Here is a 22,534-nt window from a genome sequence, read left to right as displayed (position 1 = left end):
AATTTCTACAAATTCTCACCATCACATCCATCCACCTACCAACAGCTGTGCTTACAGATGCTGCTACCTTTCCAACTATTTTTCTAGATGAACTCTCTATGCTCCCATTTAAAGTCAATCCATCCACTTATGCCATAAACTCCATTCTCTCTATCCAAGAACATTACTCCAGTAACTCCTCTCTCTCCTACATCACCAGTTTTCTTCCTTTCTACTCATTCCCACAAGCATAAAAATGTGTTCTCTCTCCCATCTTCAAAAAATAATCTCCCTTGAGCTCACTTCCCCTGCCAGCTACCTTTGTGCATCTTTGTAACAACTGCTTTAGAGTTGTCTACTCTTACTATCGCCAATCTACTCTCCCCATTCTCTTACCACCCCAACTTTACCAAAATGGCTAGCTTTGCCCTCCCTGATAAATCCAATGACCAAATTTTAGTCCTCATCTTAAATGACCTATCAGAGGCATTTAACAAAGTTCATCATTCCTTCTTCCATTTAGCTTCCAAGATGCTATATTCTCTTTATTTTCCTTTTATCTTATACATTACTTCTATATCTCCTTTGCTGATTCCTCCTCTTCTCCAGGCCCTTTAACATTGGAGTGCCAAGGCTCAGCCCTTGGTTCTCTTCTCTTGTCTCTCTATACCCAACTCTTGGTGATTTCATTTAGTATCACAACTTTAAATATCATCTACATGCTTCTGCCAACTACATTTCTATTTCTAACCCAGTCCTTTCTCCTGAATACCAGATCTATACATCCAATTATTTACTCAACATTTCACTTGGATATCTAAGACATCTCAAACTTAACATATGCAAAACTGAAATTCCTGATTCCTACCCCCAGTACACCAAACCCATTCCACCTGAAATTTACTCTCAGTTGATAACACCATCCTTTTTGCTGCTCAGTCCAAAAAAAAAAAGGTTAGAAATAGCCCTAACTCTACTCTCACACTCTGTATCTAATCAATCAACAAATACCCTCAAAATATATTCAGAAGCTCACCAACTTCCACTGCTACCTTAACCATATCTATTCTTTGATAACCTAAGTCAAAATACACATGTACACAATGTCTTCTGTCTCTCTTATCTCTCTCTCACACATACACACATACTGCTCATGTCACCATTAGAGGCAGCTACTAAAGAAACCCTTTACTCTGATAGCTAGTAATTAATGGGGGGTGGAGATGGGGAGTGAAGCACTCATCCTGCCTTTTCAGTAGGAACTGTATTTCAGTGTAACCAAGCAACCCAAGTTAATAAGGACAACTCTTCTTTACAGAAGAATGATAGCTAATAAATGTAGAAGGCATTATAACATTAGTAAATCAACAATTTGGAACACCTAAGGAAATAACTGACTCAGGAAAGGATCATTCACATATTGTAAGCCACTTAATGTAAGGTTAATGAAAAACTGGATATTCACATGGTACCAAAGTATCAACATACAGATAATTTCCTATTAAAATGGGGGGAAACGTCATTGTTGAATGGAGGGATTAGACTGTCATCAACTTACTGGAACATTAAAAGTCAGACAGGTATGAGATGTTACGTGACATGAAACATATAGCACAACCTGCGAAGTCTTTTGCAACTAAATATTTTACCTGAACGTAGTCAAGTTCTGAGACCTAACTCTAAGTCCATAAGACAGACCAGGGACAAATAACAAATTTAACCAACCATGAAAAAGCAATCAGATAAATTTAATGCTTGGAAGAATAATGCAGTCTTCTATGGTAACGGTCTCTTCAACAAGTCGATGCCATTAAAGGAATGGGAGGGGACGCTGTTCTAAATTAAGAGACTAAAGAATCCTAACAAATAAAACACATGGCCTCTGGCGGGATCATTGTTTGAACAAAAGTTATAAAAAGTATCTGGGAGACAATTAGGGAAATATGAATATGGTCTGAGTTTATTATATAATAGCAGTCTGGTTAGGTATGAAATTGGTATCATGGTTATACAGAAAAAGTCCTTACTTTTAAAAAGTACAAATTAATGTATTTAGGAGAAAACATTCATGATATCTGCAATATAAATTAATATTTCCAAAAAAGTATACCAACATGTTAATAAACTTACTTCTAGGTGATAGGATTATGGGTATTCATTACACTATTCACTCTTTTCTATATGTCTGAAAATATTCATAATAAAGTAAAACATAAAAGAGAAACAAAATGAAAAAATTAAGTCCAATCATATCACTCTCCTACTCAAAATCCTCCAATAGTTTCACCCAGTATCAAAGCCAAAAATCTTGCAGCACTAGCTCTATGTGATGTGGTCTCTCATCTCTGACCTCATCTCCTACCACTCTCCCAATCAGTCTGATCCAGACACACTGGTCTCCTTGTTCTCCAACCCATCAGGCATGCTCACACCTTAAGGCCTTTGCATTGGCTGTTATCTTTGCCTAGAGCCTCTTCCCCAGATATCTGCACAGTTTAAACCTCACATCCTTCATTTCATTGCTTAAATTTACCTTTTCAATGAGGTATACTCTTACTATTCTATGTAAAATTGCAACCTACCATTCCAGCACTCCCACTCTTCCTTACGCTGCTCTACATTTTTTTTTGCCCCATCTCATTCATCACCTTCTAACATACCATATAATTTACCTCAAATATAAGCAACACGAAGGCAAGAATTTCTATTTGTTTACAGATGTAGCCCCAGCACCTAGAACATTACCTGGCACATAAGTGCTCCATCAATACTTTTTTTTTCAAATACTTTATTTTTTTTAAGTAATCTCTATAACCAAAGTAGGGCTCAAACTCACAACCTCGAGATCAAGAATCTCATGTTCCACCAACCGAGCCAGCCAGGTACCCCAATGATCAATATTTCTTTTCTTTTCTTTTTTTTAAGCAGGCTCCATGCCCAGTATGGGGCACAACACAGGGCTTGAACTCGTGACCCTGAGATCAACAGCTGAGCTGAGATCAAGAGTTGGACGCTTAACTGAGCTACCCAGGTGCCCCAGATCAATATCTTTTAAGTGAGTGAATTTAAGTTATAATAATGCCTAGCACATGATACCACTATTACTACTATTGTTGTGTTCTGAATCCAGAAATCAAGGGAGTGTGATATGAGTGAGATTCACCATCTTCTTCCTCTTTCCTGTGGCAAGACAACTCCAGCCAAGTTTACCTTTTGGTACCCTCACACTTTCTAGTACTCCTTTCTTTCTGTCCTTTGTGCTAATACTCATGCTGTCCCTAAGCCCTCTACTATAGCCATCCCTGTTAGGGAAATCAAGCAGATGTGCCTGCCAATTTTTCCAGTGTGCTCTCAAACTGCTTACATCCCCTGCCACCCTTCCAAGTCGAAACATCCACTATAGCTCATTGCGGGTTGAAAGTAAGATAAAATCACTCTCAGACTTCATGGCATAAATAATCAGCTTTGTCTAGAAGTCCTAGCATTAAGGGAAAAAAAAGCCTGTTCATCCAAATAATTCCCAATTGGTGAAAATATGGGTTGTGGGCAAGGGGAATGAACACCTTCATATAGTGATAAAAAGAGGGGAGGGTGGAGTAAGGCAAGGGACCAATACACAAGGGTGACCACATATGCCTAGGAGCCAATTCCCAGGCTTACGTGCCCTAAGCAGTTCTTCATTTTCATGGTTGTCCTTACTTTATCCCTCAGACCGCAAATTATCGGAAATCTCTGACATTTCTTCCTCTACCATCAATGGTCCTTAAGACTGCAGATTTGTACAAGATAGCTCAGGCAACAGAAACAAAGGAATGGTGTTACACAAGAGCAATATGAGGGTTACTCTTTCCAATAATAGGTTATTTCTAAATCAAATGTTTCTTGACTCAGTATTTCTTATATAAGAAAAGGGCCCATCATCTATTTTAAAAAAGATTATTTCAACACTGTCAACCCCCCAGGGATATTTTAATTCAGCTCAGAAGTGTTACCATTATGAGGAATATTTTCATATAAAGATTTTTAAATTCTAAAACTCACATTCAACTAATAATACTTGATGTTATGCAGGTCATCATTATTCACTGTAATATGCTCTGAAACCTACAGTCTCCAAAGCCGTAACCTATATTCTAATTAATTAAGCCCTAGTTAATCAGCTACCCTGTCACTTTAGCAGTTGCCTTCATGTTCTCAAACCCAAAGCAATCATGGTACCCCTTAAGATGTGATAAATACTTCAAATTCTCTTTCCTTGTACTAAGAGTGGACTCCCTGGCTACTGCTAGGAATGGGGAAAGCTGCCATCACTAATTTTTGAACAAAGATGAAGTACTCTTGCCTAAAAAACCCTGCCATGCGTCTTGTTTGGTATCAAAATGCCATATGAAGTTCTGACCTGATTTCTCTTCTACAGCATCCCAGAAAATGGGAAATAAAAGATAAGCAGAGGAAGTAGGTGGTGTCATCACTTGAGAATCCTAAAAGAAATTGTCTTACTATCCTGAATTTGAGCTCTAGAGGACAGGAGAAGACCCTCTTTACCAGAGTATCCTCAGTGCCTAGCAAAGCAACAGCATATCATAAACATTTTATAAGTGAGTATTTCTTGACTAAGTATCCCAGGCAGGTAGACAAATTAGGAAAACAATACCAAAGGACAACAGGGGCCTTATTACATTAAAATCCTCCACGCTATCATGAAAGTTATCTTCCTAAAAACATAGATCACTCGTTTACAATTAGTGAGCATTTACTAAAGGCTAAGCAGTAAATTAATCCAGAGAAATTAGTAATACAGACCCCACCCTAAATGGCTCACAATCTGGCAAAGGACACAGATATAGTTTATGCTAATATAACCTGATAAGTGCTAGAAGTCTGTGTCAAGTTTTAATGAGAACAGAGATTAAGTGTCAGATGTCTGTGTCAAGTTTTATGAGAATAGAAATTAAGAAATAATTAATTCCACATGGGTGAAATGCCAGCAAGACTTTACAGACCAAGTAGCACTTGATCTTAAAGAATAAATAGGAGTCCTCAAGATGAAAACAGGTGAGAGGGTTGATTAAGAAGAGTTTTCTAGTTACAAGGAACTGCATATAAATAAAGGTCTATATATACCAATGTCTATATCTAAATTCAGGAAATAGCTAATAATTTAATATGACTAGAATATCAGATTTGAGGGGGAAAAACCACTAAAGATGAGGCTGGAAAGAAAGAATGGGGCTAGATTGTGAAGAGCCTTTTCTGCCACGTTTAGAAGTCTGAATTTTATCCTGCAAAGATTTTTGAGCAGTGTGTCAATTCAATCTTTTTTAGAATATAACAGTAGTAATAATATGAAAGATGGACTGAAAGAGAAATAATCAGGGGCACAGACTTGCTAGATAACTATTATAGTGGTTTAAATGAAAAATAATGTAAAATTTGCCTCAAGAATTTATACACGTCCATAAAAAAAATTCCCATGGCCATTGCCTATATAATAAAATTCTAATTCGACACAGTATTTAAAGGCCCTTGGCAATCTAAAGTGTGCCTACCTTTCCAACTTCACTTCCTGTCCTTTGTTTTCCCTATATCTTACAATCCAGCCACATCAGACTATGTACCATTTCTTCAATCAGTTATATATATTGATACTGCCATGTCTTCACTCAACACTACTTGTTATTTCTAAACAGACAACTCTCAACAAACTCCTATTCATCCTTCAAGGACCGGGTTAAAAAAGAGTTATATCTATAAAGTTTTCTCTGATTCCATCTCTCCCAAGGCAAAAATTTATTATGCTTTGCTCTAGGCTTTCACATCACATCATTCATACTACTAATACAGTACTTACCATACAGCATTGTTAGCTATCCATTTATCTACCTGCTTTGCAAGAATGGCTGAGCTGAAACCAATCATTTACAAATAAAATTCAAATTAAGTTATACATATAAAACCATGAGATTTATCACTGTCTGTATATATATACATATATATGTATACACATACACACACACACACACACACATTTTTTTTTACCTGGTAAAACTTGAATTTGAACCCAAGAATATGACACAGTGTTTGCGGTTCACACATACTCATGTAAGATTCTAATAAAGATATAAAGAAGTCATCATGTTCTGGCCTGCATTCGAACACTTCTAAAATGACATCCAAAACTCTATTGGGATCCAGATTAAAGCATCCTGCAACAGATGAGATATACACATATTCAAAAGTGATCATACATCATTTCTAATAATTAAACCATTAATTTTCAGGGACAACTTATATAACAAAATGAAGTTTTTAAAAAACAACTTCTTTTACAATAAGTTTGCTTCCCCTGCATGAGAGGATAATCTTTATAATTTTCAAGATGATCAAGTCCACTCCCCACATTTTACAGATGAGAAATATGACTTGCCCAGGATTACAAAGTGGGTTAGTGACAGAACTGAGGATGGAGCCCAGGACCTGCAACATACAGACAAGTAAACTTTCTTCTATGCCACACTGTCTCAGGTTTGATTACTCAGGCTAAAGAGATCCACATTTTTAACTCTCAGGAATATATGACAATCAAACAATGCATTTACAAGTTAGGAACTAAAGGGTAGGGTATGTTTTCTCTAATGTTTTAAGAAGCATTTGGAATGTTGGTAAACAGTTAAAAGTTCAGGTTCATAAAAGTAGAACATCATTTTTAGAATCATTTCTTAGTTTATCTTACATACACAACAAAACTATAAAATATAACCGTACCACTCATTTATATCTATGGTTTTTGGCAGCATTCTAAGGAGAAAACAAGTATACTACTGATACTGAAGAGATAACACCAAGGAGTTGGGGACATAGCCAAAGAGTGTAAATAACACAAGCAAAGAGAGGAGGAAAACAACCTAGCAGGCAGAGCCAGAAAAAAAAGCAAAAGCAGCACAGAATAGGTGCCGATGGCTCCTTATCCTTGCTAATCTCCTGGGGTAAGCTAAAAAGGGCCAATGGACACAGATTTAATAGACAATCCTATCAGCCACCCCATTCTTAATATATTATTAATTCCAGGGGTGCCTGGGTGGCTCAGTCATTAAGCGTCTGCCTTCCGCTCAGGGCATGATCCCAGAGTCCTGGGATCGAGCCCCACATCAGGCTCCTCTGCTGGAAGCCTGCTTCTTCCTCTCCCACCCCCCCTGCATGTGTTCCTTCTCTCGCTGGCTGTCTCTCTCTCTTTCTGTCAAATAAATAAAATCTTTAAAATATATATATACATATTATTAATTCCATTTGCATCCAGCTTCATCTGTTACCATAATTATATTATAGTGCAGTCCTCTCATACATGCATTTAATTTATGAGAATGCAACCATTAGCACATAACAAAAAAGTGAAAGAAATAAATTTAAACAATACAAGAGGTTCCACCCACCATTCCTCTCAATAAAATGTATGCTTATGACCCAGAGTGAGCACAAAATATCAATCTGCTGTTCCCCCAGTTTATATCAATTCCCATTTGCCTTGCACATCAAGCTGAATGGAATTCTACAATTTTAAATTACATATTTTTCATTAGACATAGCTCCTCCATGCAAGCTAACCACTTCATTGGGGCAAACAAATATTCATTTCTTCTACTACTGAGGAAGAAAAAACAACTGTGTTGAACTTAGAAATGTTAGTTCTGAACACTGTATTTTATAGTTGATTGAAGAGATTTTTCAAAGAAAATTCTTATATAACCTATTATAAGAGATTTCCAGAGTTATTTCTATTAACTCTACACTTAGTTACACTGAATGCTATAAAACAATTATCTGATTCACAGTATCTTAGCAATCACTTGGAAAACCAAACTCTCCAAAAAAGTAGTTCCTCTTTTTATGAAATCCAAAGTTAAGAATACATTTTCTTCTATTTCTCATACTTAGGGAAAAAAAAAACTAACACAGTGATTATGTCTTACTGAAAAGAGCTCCAGATTTTCATAAATTCTCCAAAGAAATATTTACCTAAAGTTCTGAGAAAACTTCTAGATATTTTTGTCTCTCCCTATACCCCCAAAAAGTATGCCTATGAATGTAAAAGTGACTCCAAAATAGCAAATAGAATTTTTAAAGGCTGTTGGTGGAAATACAAAATGTAAAATGGCACAACTACTTTGTAAAACTGGCAATTTCCTTAATAATTAAACTTATAACTACCCTATGACCCAGCCATTTCATTCCTAAGTATTTACCCAAGAGAAATAAATGTCTACGTTCATACAAAGACTTGTAAAAATGTCTTTGATAACAGCTTTATTTATAATAGTACACTCTCAAATGTCTACCAGCATGTAAACAGACAAACTGGACTACAGTACAACTGTAGTATATACAGTAGACTACTACTCAGAAATAACAAGGAAAGAACTAATAATACAAGCAAAAACATGGATGAATCACAAACTAATTATGCTGAATGAAAAACCCAGACAAAAAAAAGAATACTCACTATATGATTCCATTTATAAAAGAATTCTAGAAAATGCAAACTAATTTATAGTGACAGAAAACAGATCAGTGGTTGCCTGGAGAGGGGGAAACAGAGTGAAAGAGGATGAAACACAAAGGGACAAGAAGAAATTTGGGGGAAGGGGGCAGTGGTAAATGTGCATTATCTAGATTGCGGTGATGTTTTCACAGATGCATACATGTTATAACTCAAATTGTACACTTTAAATACGCAGTTTATTTATGTCAAGTATGACTCAATAAAACTGAAAAAAATGCCTCCAAACTGTTCTAACACTGACAATAAAAATTGTGAAAGTAAGACCTAGCAAATTCTTCAGCCTTATAACTGCTCCTAATTTACTAAATATAAAAATCCAATCACCAAATAAAAATACTGTATCAGAGATGACAAAAGATACGTTAAATATAATTTTGAAAAAATTGCTGGTTTATAATTACCCATCAAGCTACGACTAGAACAACATGTTACATGGGAATGTTATGCTTCATTTGCTTTAAAGTTTCTTTACTTTTTTTTTAAAAGATTTTATTTATCTATTTGAGAGACAGACTGTATGAGAGAGAGAGCACGAGCAGGGTGAGGGGCAGAGGGAAAAGCAGACTCCCCGGCTGAGCAGGGAGTCCGATGCAGGGCTTGATGCCAGGACTTTAGGATCATGACCTGAGCCAAAGGCAGACGCTTAACCAACTGAGCCACCCAGGTGCCCCTAAAATTTATATTTTCAATGTGCTACAGGGTGAACCACCTTCATTATGCTTTAACAGTTTTACTGCATCAAGGTTATTCTATCGGTGATCTGTACTGTCAACTAACTACCTGTTTCTTTCCAGGTGCAATTTAAGGCAGTAATCTAAAAGAGAAGATATGTACTTTTATTTATAACAGATATCAACCTTTGCATCTTTCACAAAAGAAAAACTGGCTTATGAATTTTCTATTAAGCGTCTCAAGTTTAGTGCAGCCAACTAGAATGACCTTTGCTCCATAAGATAGAAAAAGTAACCAAACCATGGATTTAGAAAATGATTTTTAAACCTTAAAGATTTGCTAGGTAATAGTTAAGCTATTTCATATAGAATAAGACTCTAGTAACAATCAGTAAGCTTAGAATGTCCAAAATAATTTTTTTTCCTAATGGCAGCTGTGGTAGAACATAGGCACTCTTGTGCTCAAACATCTTAGAAAAGTTTTTCTCTACCCCAAACATCAACAGTCATGTGATCCTGAAAGAGATCGTAAGCCTAGCTCCCTACCTCTATCACCAGCTACATCAGGGATATATACACACATATAATGCCTTTATGTCTTCTGAGGAACAAACAGGGAACCACACTAGAAGAGAACAAGTGGAAAAATAAAGAAGTGGCAGAGCTGTAATGGCCATGGATGCATTCCTTCATTTAAATAAACATTAAATAACCACCTGCTATGTGCCAGGTACTTGTAATATGGAGATTAATAAAATGCCTAAAAGAGAGTTCACACCTTTTGGATGACACATCTTTTTAGAAATGCGCTGAAAAAGTAACTGAAGTTTTCCCAAAGATAGACAAGATGACACTAGTCATTATTAGAGCAAGTGACTGCAACTAGAGGCAAAAAAAAAAAAAAGTATTGATTAAACTGACAATGGCTGTTGGAGGAATATGCCAAATGGAGATTCCTAACAGAAAAAAAAATCCCAAGATAATATTGTAAACATGACTGGGAGAGATGTCCAACCTGTACACTTCAGACAAGAAAACAGAATAGCTTTAATCATCATGTTCCAGACAGAGAGGACCTTATGAGACAGAGAAAAACCATGTTTTGAACAAAAGGACATAATCTGGCATCTAGAATTACTTTAGAAACAGGCTATGCTGTAATCTGAATGCTTGTGCCTCCCCCACCAAAAATTCTTATATGGAAATTCTGATCCCCAATGTGATGGTATTTAGGAGGTGGGGCCTTTGAGAGGTGATTAGGTCACAAGAGCAGAGCTCTCGTGAATGAGATTAATGCCCTTAAAAGAGAGCTCCCCTGCCCCTTCCACCATGTGAGGATAAAGCAAGCAGTCAGAAGTCTGCAACCCAGAGGAGGCCTTCACCAAGAACCCAACCATGTTGGCACCCTGATTTTGGACTTCCAGCCTCCAGAACTGTGAGAGCTAAATTTCTGTTGTTTGTAAGCCACCCAGTCTGTGGTAACTTGTTACAGCAGTCCAAATGGACTAAAACAGGCTAATAAAAACCTATGCTAGATTATTTCTAAGAAATAGTATTTGCAAAAAACTGTGCATCTCAAGCAAAGAATCAGAGAACCAAGATGCAGCGAAATGCACCTAATAAAATACAAGTATAATTGTAAGAAAAGAAATCTGTGCTTGAGAACACCAACTGCTGTCCTTTTTCCTAGCAGAAAAAAACTTCTTTATAACTAGTATACAGTAAAGAAACTTCAATAAAGCAGAAACACAAAGAAGGTAGTCAACTGGCTTCCCTTTCCAAGAGATAGCAGACAGCTGACACAAAGATAAGATGCTTCTAGGCTGAATGGCCCTTACATCCAGATTGGTCCAAAAATAAAATACTAAGTACACTCAAAATAACTTAGTCAAAATGGTTAAATGTCCCACAGTAGGCCCAAGAATCATTTGGCTTGGGGTCTTTTGTTTTTAATGTTTCTCAGGTTACTTGCCAAACAACCAAGAGGACTTGTGAAACTGAAGGTGCAGAGATTCTCACCCTACCTTTCCCCACCCCCAGCCAAATCTACAACTTTGGACACCAGGCAACAAATTAAGGTCCTGAGGTTTGGTGAAGAGGGCTCTGGTTTTGGGTGAGGGCTCTGGTTCTGGGTGAGTAGGAAAGGGTTAGAGCCTAGGCCAAAAAGATCCTGGACCACTAAACCCGAAACCAGGAAGAACCACTTCCACCATTTCCACTCCCTAAAGCTAACTCAAGTTAGCTAGCTCCATGACTAATTTTGATTTAGAAATCAGCACAGTCGGGGCGCCTGGGTGGCACAGCGGTTAAGCGCCTGCCTTCGGCTCAGGGCGTGATCCCGGCGTTCTGGGATCGAGCCCCACATCAGGCTCCTCTGCTATGAGCCTGCTTCTTCCTCTCCCACTCCCCCTGCTTGTGTTCCCTCTCTCGCTGGCTGTCTCTATCTCTGTCAAATAAATAAATAAAATCTTTAAAAAAAAAAAAAAAAGAAATCAGCACAGTGTAGCCTGTGGGTCAAATCCATTCGGTTTCTACAAATAAAGTTGTACTAGAACACATTTATTTACATATTGTCTATGGCTACTTTCAAACTACACTGGCAGAGTTGAGTAGTTGCAACAGAGACCACATGGCCCACAAAGCAAATAAATATTTACTACCCCACCCTTTGGAGAAAAAAATTGCTGACTCCTAATTTAAAAGAAAGAAAAGGAATACCTATTGCTTTTCTGGAAGGGCATTCAGAAGAGTAGAGTTATAGTTTAGCTCAACAAGCAAAGGTATCCATCTCTGCTATCTTTCCTTGAATTTCTAAAAGATGCTTTTTGCCATCTTGATGCAGGGTTCATTTGAATGGAGTCTATGACTTGGTAGCTAAAGAGCCTACTAATCATTATCCTTTCCCATTTAATAAGTTTCTCAAATTTACTGTCAGACTTAAGATCACAACCACCATGAGGACTCATAATGATCCTCCTTCTTTGCGTACTCATGCAATAAACAGTCCCTATCTGACAGGATATAAACCTTATTATATTTAGGATATAAACATTTTGATGTGCCAGAATCTTTTAGGGTGCAAATGACTAGCTTTTAAATAAAGGATGATAAATAAGGATTTCTCCTGATCAGACCAAGTGCCCTGAAATGTAAGTGCATTTAAATGCATACCTCCCTCCCAAACTAGGTATCAGTTCTGCCAATGGCTAGTGAAGGAGATCAGACCTGAGATAGCTTTGTATGAGGTATTATGTCCCGACTGCTCCCACAGAGAAAACAATAGGAATAAACAAGGGGAAAATTGTTCAAAGATGCCTTGAAAATAAGATGCTGTGTCAGTGAACTGCTCTGGCCAGATGAGACAAGGCCTGCACGGAGTCTGCACTGAGGGGAAATCCAATAAGTTTTAACACTGAAAGAGTACTCACTGGAATTGGAGTCTTAACCTCAATTTTCATGTCAATGAAAAATTCCTTTCTCAGACAATGGAGGAGAGGATAGACTCAGCAAGCCAGAGAGAAACAAACACTGAGTCAGGGAGATGAGCTTACTAAAATCCTCTATGTCAAGGGAAAGAGGCTAAGAATCACTATGAACTCTACAAGAAAGAGAGAATTTTCATTCATTTTTCAACAAGTTATTTATTTGGCACCTACATACCAGGCACTGAGGTTAGAGGTACTAAACAAAACAAAAACCACTATTTTCATGAAGCTTACATTCCAGGGGGGGTAGAGAATAAACTGCATTTCATGTTATATGGTTATAAGTGCTCAGAAGAAAACACAGTGAATAAAAGGGAGTGCTGAGGGGGGTGACCAGGGAAGGCTATACTGAGGAGATTACACCTAAGTGCTTCTGGCCTAGTGTGCTTGGGAGTTCACTTAATAGACTAGAACAGGGGTTTAGCCCAAGAAATCAAATTCTTTATATTCATAGAATATCCATGTATATCATGAGCTTGCAGTTGTGACCACAACATTGTTCTTCAGAGATAGTAACATAACCTGTTCTGTAGGAGAGCCAAGTTCAAGATAAGAAAGTAGTGTATATTTTCCCAGTTAGATAAAAGCATAACTTCAAGAAAATCCCTCTTTGAAATGTTACTAAAATAACAAAGTACTAAAAAGGTATAAAGCCACAAGGACAAAAATTAGAAGAAACAAGCACAGACTAGAAATGTCAACAAACAGATAAAACAGAAACAAAAACAACTGAGGAACTCACATAGCATGAAATTTTTTATTTTTTAAAAGATTTTATTTATTTGAGAGAGAGAAGGAGCAGTGGGGAGGGGAAGAGGAGTGGGGGGGGTGAGAGAATCAGACTCCCCGCTGAGCAGGAAGCCCTGGGCTGGACCCAGGACCTGGAGATCATGACCTGAGCCGACAGCAGACTCTCAACTGATTGAGCCACCCAGGTGCCCCAGCATAAAAATTTTTATGTGAGAAATATCATCTTAAAAGAGTACATGGTAGGATGTAAGGAAAGACAAACCTGTAGGAAAGCAATATTGCCAAGCAAGCATCTCAAGCTAGATCAAAATGCTGCAAGAAAAATGTAGAGCCTACCCTGAGAAGAACAGAAAGGAAACCCTACAAGGAGGCTTTTTAAAAATAGGTCACTGCCACAAAGATAAGCAAGAGCCCTGCAGCCCATGGGCTACCAGTCTTGGTGGTAAATTGACAACAGGAGGAAGCAGCAAAGAGAGTAAATCAGCTGCCAGAACTAGACTCACTTCAAAGGTGGGGGGGAGGGGTGAAATAGGTGATGGGAATTAAGTAATGCACTTGTTGTGGTGAGCACTGGGTGTGGCACGGAAGTGTTGAACCACTACATTGTATACCTGAAACTAATATTATACTGTGTTAACTAACTTCAATTTAAATAAAAACTTAAAAGTGATAAATTTAAAGTAAAAGCTCCTTACCTGCTACACCTGCTGATCACCAAAAGTCTAAGCCAAAAACAAAGATAACTGTAGCAAATCTAGTTTTATCTGGGTCCCCAAACATAGGAATGGAGGAAGGGAATGAGGATTGGTACACTTCTTCTCTTTCTTAGTCATACATAAATTTCAAAAGTGGAGGAAAAAAACTAAGAAGTGGAGCAAAAGCATCCCCTAAAATATAACCAGTAAAGCAGGGAACATGACTTCTCTAACAGGTCTCAAAATCTAAGACATCTAGGAGTTGTGAAATCTTCCCTAAGATAGCACAACACCTAACAAATAGCAAAAACTCTATCCATTACGAAAAATCAGGATTATCCTATTTTTCTACCATTCATTCCTCCTTTCTACAAAAGCCAACTATTTCCTCCAAATGCTCAATGCAAATAAAAAGAACAGTGCTGAAGAAATTCTATTTAAAAGGTAGGGAAAATAACACTTCCCTATCTTTTACAACATCTGCCGCACTTATTTTAACAGACTATTGTAAAGATAAAATAAGGTATGTATCAACGTCCCTTGTAAAGGTATTTTTTAAATCAAGCTCAAAAGAACTAAACATCTCCATGTTTCAAGAGTTCGATGAAGATTTTATTGAAGTTTCACATCTGCTTACTTATTTTCTGCCCTCTCTAAAACTGAGAAATACTTAAAAATAGAAATACTAGAGAGAACAGAAATTAATAAAAACACCCAGAAGAGAAATAATAAAGATCAGAGCAGAAATCAATGAAATAGAAACCAAAAGAGTAGAACAGATTAATGAAACTAGGAGCTGGTTATTTGGAAGAATTAATAAGACTGATAAACCTCTGGCCAGACTTATGAAAAAGAAAAGAGAAAGGACCCAAATAAATAAAATCATGAATGAAAGAGGTGAGATCACAAGCAACACCGAAGAAATATAAACAACTGTAAGAACATATTATGAGCAACTATATACCAACAAATTAGACAATCTGGAAGAAATGGATGCATTCCTAGAGACGTATAAACTACCAAAACTGAACCAGGAAGAAACAGAAAACCTGAACAGACCCATAACCAGCAAGGAAATTGAAGCAGTAATAAAAAATCTCCCAACGAACAAGAGCCCAGGGCCAGATGGCTTCCCAGGGGAATTCTATCAAACATTTAAAGAAGAATTAATACCTATTCTTCTGAAACTGTTCCAAAAAATAGAAATGGAAGGAAAACTTCCAAACTCACTTTATGAGGCCAGCATTACCTTGATCCCAAAACCAGACAAAGACCCCACCAAAAAGGAGAATTACAGACAAATATCCTTGATGAACATGGATGCAAAAATTCTCACCAAAATACTAGCCAATAGGATCCAATAGTACATTAAAAGGACTATTCACCACGACCAAGTGGGATTTATTCCTGGGCTGCAAGGTTGGTTCAACATCCGCAAATCAATCAATGTGATACACTACATTAACAAAAGAAAGGACAAGAACCATATGATACTCTCAATAGATGCAGAAAAAACATCTGGCAAAGTACAGCATCCTTTCTTAAAACTCTTCACAGCGTAGGGATAGAGGGTACATACCTCAATATCATAAAAGCCATCTATGAAAAACCCACAGTGAATATCATTCTCAATGGGGGAAAAATTGAGAGCTTTTCCCTTAAGGTCAGGAACATGGCAGGGATGTCCACTATCACCACTGCTCTTCAACATAGTACTAGAAGTCCTAGTCTCAGCTATCAGACAACAAAAAGAAATATAAGACATCCAAATCGGCAGAGAAGAAGTCAAACTCTCACTCTTTGCAGATGATATGACACTTTATGTGGAAAATCCAAAAGACTCCACCCCAAAACTGCTAGAACTCATACAGGAATTCAGTAAAGTGGCAGGATATAAAATCAATGCACAGAAATCAGTTGCATTTCTATACACTATCAATGAAACAAAGAAAGAGAAATTAAGGAGTCGATCCCACTTACAACTGCACCCAAAGCCATAGATACCTAGGAATAAATCTAACCAAAGAGGCAAAACATCTGTACTCAGAAAACTATAGAATACTCATGAAAGAAATCCAAGGAAGACACAAAGAAATGGAAAAACGTTCCATACTCATGCACTGGAAGAACAAATATTGTTAAAATGTCTATGTTACCTAGAGCAAACTACACATTCAATGCAATCCCTATCAAAATACCATCAACTTTTTTTTCCACAGAAATGAAACAAATAATCCTAAAATTTGTATGGAACCAGAAAAGCCCCCAAATAGCCAGAGGAATGTTGAAGAAGAAAACCAAAGCTGGTGGCATCACAATTCTGGACTTCAAGCTATATTACAAAGTTGTAATCATCAAGACAGTATGGTACTGGCACAAAAACAGACACGTGGATAATGGAACAGAACAGAAAACTCAGAAATGAACCCTCAACTCTATGGTCAACTAATCTTCAAAAAAGCAGGGAAGAACATGCAATGGAAAAGACAGTCCCTTCAACAATTGGTGTTGGGAAAACTGGACAGCCACATGCAGAAGAATGAAACTGGACCATTTCCTTACACCATACACAAAAACAGACTCAAAGTGGATGGAAAACCTAAATGTGAGACAGGAATACACCAAAATCCTTGAGGAGAACACAGGCAGCAAGCTCCTCGACCTCAGCCGCAGCAACTTCTTCCTAGACACATGGCCAAAGGCAAGGGAAGCAAGGGCAAAAATGAACTATTGGGACTTCGTCAAGATGAAAAGCTTTTGCACAGCAAAGGAAACAGTCAACAAAACCAAAAGACAACTGACAGAATGCGAGAAGATATTTGCAAATGACATATCAGATAAAGGGCTAGTATCCAAAATCTATAAAGAACTTAACAAACTCAACACCCAAAGAACAAATAATCCAATCAAGAAATGGGCAGAAGACATGAACAGACATTTCTCCAAAGAAGACATCCAAATGGCCAATAGACACATGAAAAAGTGCTCAACATCACTTGGCATCAGGGAAATACAAATCAAAACCACAATGAGATACCACCCCACACCAGTCAGAATGGGTAAAATTAACAAGTCAGGAAATGACAGATGTTGGCGAGGATGTGGAGAAAGGGGACCCCTCCTACGCTGTCAGTGGGAATGCAAGCTGGTGCAGTCACTCTGGGAAACAGTATGGAGGTTCCTCAAAAAGTTGAAAATAGAGCTACCCTAAGACCCAGCAATTGCACTACTGGGTATTTACCCCAAAGATACAAATGTAGTAATCTGAAGGGGCACCTGGACCCCAATATTTATAGCAGCAATGTCCACAATAGCTAAACTACGGAAAGAGCCCAGATGTCCATCAACAGATGAACGGATAAAGAAGATGTGTACACACACACACACACACTGGAATATTATGCAGCCATCAAAAAATGAAATCTTGCCATTTGCAACAACGTGGATGGAACTAGGGGGTATTAAGCTAAGCAAAATAAGTCAATCAGAGAAAGACAATTATCATATGATCTCACTGATATGTGGAATTTGAGAAACAAGGCAGAGAATTATAGGGGAAGAGAAAAAAAAATGAAACAAGACGAAACCAAAGAGGGAGAGAAACCATAAGAGACTCTTAATCTCAGGAAACAAACTGAGGGTTGCTGGAGTGGAGGGGGGTGGGAGGAATGGGGTGGCTTGGTGATGGACATTGGGGAGGGTATGTGTTGTGGTGAGTGCTGTGTATTGTGTAAGACTGATAAATCACAGACCTGTACCCCTGAAACAATTAAAAAAATAATAAAAATTTAAAAAAAGAAATGAATACAAACACACAGGTAACAGTAGCAAAAAGATTTCTCATAAATATCATCCTAAATGTTATTTATTAGTACTGATAAAATCTTAAAAGTACAAGCTAGACACCGCTCTCATTTCTTAATTGAAAAAAAGAAACCTATAAGGGGAAATGCATTCATTTTGTCTTTATGGATATTCTCCAACAGTTTAAAAAAGCTTAGTAACAAAAAAAAAAAAAGCTTAGTAACACATACTATTATTAGATATATGTCTTACCTATTAAAGATTTTATATTTTCTAAGATTAAATCACTAGTAATATTTCCAGATAAATCTTGCCCCAATTCAGCAATCAGCTTGGCATAACCTTCATTCTCTTCTCTTAACAAATTGAATTTTTGCTGCTTATAACTGAAATTAAACATCATAAAGGGGATAAAATTAATTCAATTAACAAGCTTGCATACAAGTACTGTATTCTTCTCATCGAATTTTCTCTCTCTTATATAGAACAATTATAAGAATAGTTGTTGAAAGTTTACTTCTTTGTATATCTTTTAAAACAGAAAATAACAGTGATTCATAAGAGACACCCCAATGTTAATTACACAGGGAAAACCAGTAACACAAAGAAAGAATACTGCTAATCCCAAAGAACAATAACATGTCACTCTTTCCATCGTTGACTAAGAATATACCCTAGAGTATAGCCATACTTGTAAATTATTTTATTGGTAATAATAAAAGCAATGAATAATATTTTAACTTCTAATATGGAAAAAACTTAACATTGGTTTCACACAGGTGAAGTTCACTGCTGACTCAGTAATCCTAGGCTTCTTTTAAAAGGAAAAAACACAAGACGTGCTAACAGCAACAACAACAAAAAAATCTTCAAACTGCCAAACATCTAGAATTCAAAATGAGAACTAAGGAAACATACTCAGATACTTGATCAGCAACATAAAGATACATGTACTTACAAGAGTTTTGTCTTGATTTTAACCGACTTTTGATTGAACTGCTGTGATTGTTTGATAAGCCCTAATGATTCCAATGTTTCTGGATCCAGGCGTTCCTTTAGAACTGTGTCTGAAACTAAATACTGTATTAAAAAATATTAAAGGCCATTTATTCCTTAGCATTCTAATACATCCACAATTTAAATACATTCAAAATAATTTTCCCAAATAAGAACATCAAAATCACATTAAATATATATCAAAACCTTCAATTTATTAAAAAAAAAAAAAGCCTGGAACTTCAATTTAACAAAAATGATGATGCCCCAAATATTGAAAAATGTGACATACAGCTCTTTAAATAAAACTCACTAAAAAATTATATGCATGCTGTACACAGCCTACAAATGACAAGAACTACAGATAAAATTTTGATTAAAACTGTTTGTCAACTGAATTTTCCTTTAAGATTAATACAGCACTTCAGCCTTCATTAGTTTCTACTGTTTAGGTCAAATTCTAGTACAGCGAAGACAAGGACATCTTCCAGATCTGAGTAATAGCATTTCTCCTTGGTTCTAAATTTGTTAACATAAAATGGTTTACTAGACAATGATTATGACAAGTTCTAGAATTTATTATTTTTAAACTACCTCTGCTTTTTCTCCTTGCATAATAAAGAGTTTATGAAAAGCTATTCAGTTTAAAAGTTGTCCGCATCATTTCTACTCACTTGACAGATGCTTACCTTTTCCTTATTTAGGAACTTACTAGGTCAGGAATATCACCAAAAGTTTGATATATACATATAGTTTAAGTGATACGAAGCATGCAAATTTCACAGAAATAATTAGCATGTCTAATTTTACAAAGCATTCCATCTGAAAATCCAAATCTCACCTTATAATGAATAGCCAATTGAATGTCAATATCCTCCTCCCTTAACATGATTAACTGTGATTACAACTGTTCAATGTAAAAATCTAGAAAGGGAAAGTATTTTTTATAACTTACCAAACATGCTAATACCAATTGTGTAAAATAGTCTCTCTTGCTTTTTTCTTCTAAACAATTTGTCTCAATATCTATAATGATGGAAGAAAAAAAAGACGAAAGTTTGATTGATTTTTCTAGACTGTCCCCAGCACTATAATAAGATACTTATTTTCTTTAAAACTAATTTTAAAATGCCTCATTCTGAAATTGGAAAAAAATTTGCAATTATAGTAAGCAGGAGCTGTCATTCATATGCATATGAATGCTCAGAATTAATTTCTCCTGATCTGGAAACTGACCCTGTGACCAATGGCATATCCGTAAAATGTAAGTTGATTACACAGGAGTTACATGCTATGGCACTGGAAACAACACAACTTCAAAAAAGTAATGTTTTCAAAAATGGAAATATTCGAGCAAAGTTTAAATGACAACATGTCAGAGAGCTAAAGAAGAGATTCCTTCTTTAGGTGGAAAGTTGAACTAGGTGACAACAAAGATGTCTTCTAACACTAAAGATCCTATTACTTGTGAAGACAGAACCTTTGACCTTGGCCACCTTGGTACCATGTCCTAACCAAACTACCCGGCCATCAACTCTACAAAAAGACAGTATTAAAAGAACATTTTTAAAATCCCATTTTGAATTACAATTCTAGTCAGCAAACAAAAATTTATTCATGATTTTTATTTTCTTCCTATTGAAATATTAAGAAATTGAGATCTCCAAGTTTCAGGAGATTATTCAGAAAATTTGCCAAACAATTTTATGCAGTATGGAGGAAATAAAACAATTAGCTCTTCCTGCCAAGCATCAAAAAATTCAACCAGGACTGACAGGATTACAAAGCTGATCTCAGGATTATTGCTTTAATGATTACATACTATTATATTAAGGTCAACTCATAATTTACAAGAGACACCAATTTTAGTGGTATAATAAAATTGTCTTCTAAGGGTCCTACAGTTCTCCCCAAACGTCCTACCACTCACTGATTTGCTTCAGTTTACTTTCTACTGCCATCACTGAGAATCAAAAGAGAAAGGAATTTATTATCAAACATATCCACATTTTCTTGGCCCTTCTCCCCTTTCCCATCTTGGACAGTGTCATTTCCTGATATCCTGGCCACTGTAGCTAAGCACATGGTCAGCTGAAGCCTATTAAGAGAATTTCAGGGTATAATTTATACAACATAAACTGCAATACAATCTCATTCACTCAATTAGACTTTTAATCCATGTGTATCTCATCAGTCCCTTCCAAGGACTTGTAGTTGTCTCCCTGTTATCTGGTCTTCTGGTCCCTCCTCAGGCTAGAACTTCAAGGAACTGATCTTGAGGGGTCAGGACTAAATTGGGCCCATTCTTTTAACCAACATCTATCTACCAAGGCCCAAAAGTCCCTAAGATCTACCCCCAAAGTCCCTAAGATCAGAGTACGTGGGTGGCGGGTTCATCCTTCTCAAACCAAGTCTGTTCTCCTTTTAGCTGTCTGACCTGATCAAGATACCACTCTCTGGGTTCTGACCACGTTAAGAAATGCTTACTAGGACCTCAGTAAACTTCTTTGCTGAGCTATCTCAACAATCAATACAGGACTGTAATATCACAATTACGTCTTCCCTGCTTCTTTCTTCTTTTTGTCCTAATGACGCTATTCTAATAAATTCATTCATTATCCCTAATTCATCAACCCTGAATCAGTACCTAGTAAATTCTCTTTCATTTCCCCTATGATTTTACTAAAAAGCCCTCAACCATTTCAAACTCTAGGTCCTAGTATGACCAACCACCCACTCCAGCTAAGATGTCCCATCAGTGCATCAAGTTACATCAGACTTCCCTCTCCAGGTTAATATAGCTCTCAGGCCCTGTCATCCTTACATAATTAGTCTTTCAAAGAAAACTGTTATCTTAACCAGGAAAATACAGCAATGATTTTTCTTACAACTTTTAAGATATTAGAAAGACAACATGATATAGTAAAAAAATTATGGGCTCTGGAACCAAAAAGACCCAGGTTCAAACCCTGTTTTACTGTTTATGTGGCCTTGAAAAATCCCTTCTCTGACCTTCAATTTTCCGATCTGTATACCTACTTTACAGAAGTTGCTATAAAGATTAAAATGAAATTAAATGCATAACACAATGCTTAGAACATAGAAAGTGCTCCAAAAATAGCAACTACATTATTACTGCCATTATCATTATTAGAGGTAACTCCCATTCTTACTCCTCTTCCCCTAGTTTGGTCTGGGGTCATCCTTCGATCATTTTTTTTTCTGCTAACGGTGAGGGTGGGTGAGTGAGGGGACAGGTGAGGGAAATTCTCTAAGTTTGCCATTCTAATCTTGCTTGTAAAAATTGACTGGATAGGCTAAAAGAAATTTTTCAAGAGCATCCAACAACCTCATAAATTCATGTTAATAGTAAAAAGCAATGACTTGTACCAATAATTCATATTACTAAGTAACTATGAAGGGAAACTATATCCTAATAGAATAAATCAACAAAGAAATTATTGGAACTTACTAATAAGCTGAGAGTTGATGATTACCCAAAAAAAGACATAAAATATACTCCTGACACTATCAAGGAACAACAGCTTCCACAAAATGTTACCTACAAATCACTCTTTCAGTCCTACAAGATTATAG

At 36.7% G+C, this 22,534-nt stretch overlaps 1 protein-coding gene across 13 annotated transcripts in view; it reads right to left on the bottom strand.

Annotated features, from left to right (window-relative positions):
• The window catches only part of THOC2 (THO complex subunit 2), a 110,206-nt gene that overhangs the window by 62,124 nt on the left and 25,548 nt on the right, over nt 1-22,534 (bottom strand). For all 13 annotated transcript variants that reach the window (XM_087859629.1, XM_087859630.1, XM_087859632.1 and 10 more), the window contains exons 5-8: nt 19,893-19,963; nt 18,900-19,021; nt 18,194-18,327; nt 6,019-6,185 (exon numbers count right to left, since the gene is read on the bottom strand). In XM_087859629.1, the coding sequence (XP_087715755.1) occupies nt 6,019-6,185; nt 18,194-18,327; nt 18,900-19,021; nt 19,893-19,963 (494 nt within the window). The remainder of the gene's footprint in view (nt 1-6,018; nt 6,186-18,193; nt 18,328-18,899; nt 19,022-19,892; nt 19,964-22,534) is intronic.

This window comes from Ursus americanus, chromosome X, assembly GCF_024610735.1.
Source record: "Ursus americanus isolate L20-20 chromosome X, mUrsAme1.1.p, whole genome shotgun sequence".
NCBI lineage: Eukaryota > Metazoa > Chordata > Mammalia > Carnivora > Ursidae > Ursus > Ursus americanus.
The sequence above is the reverse complement of the archived record's forward strand: the minus strand, read 5'-3'. Positions and strand labels throughout refer to the sequence as shown.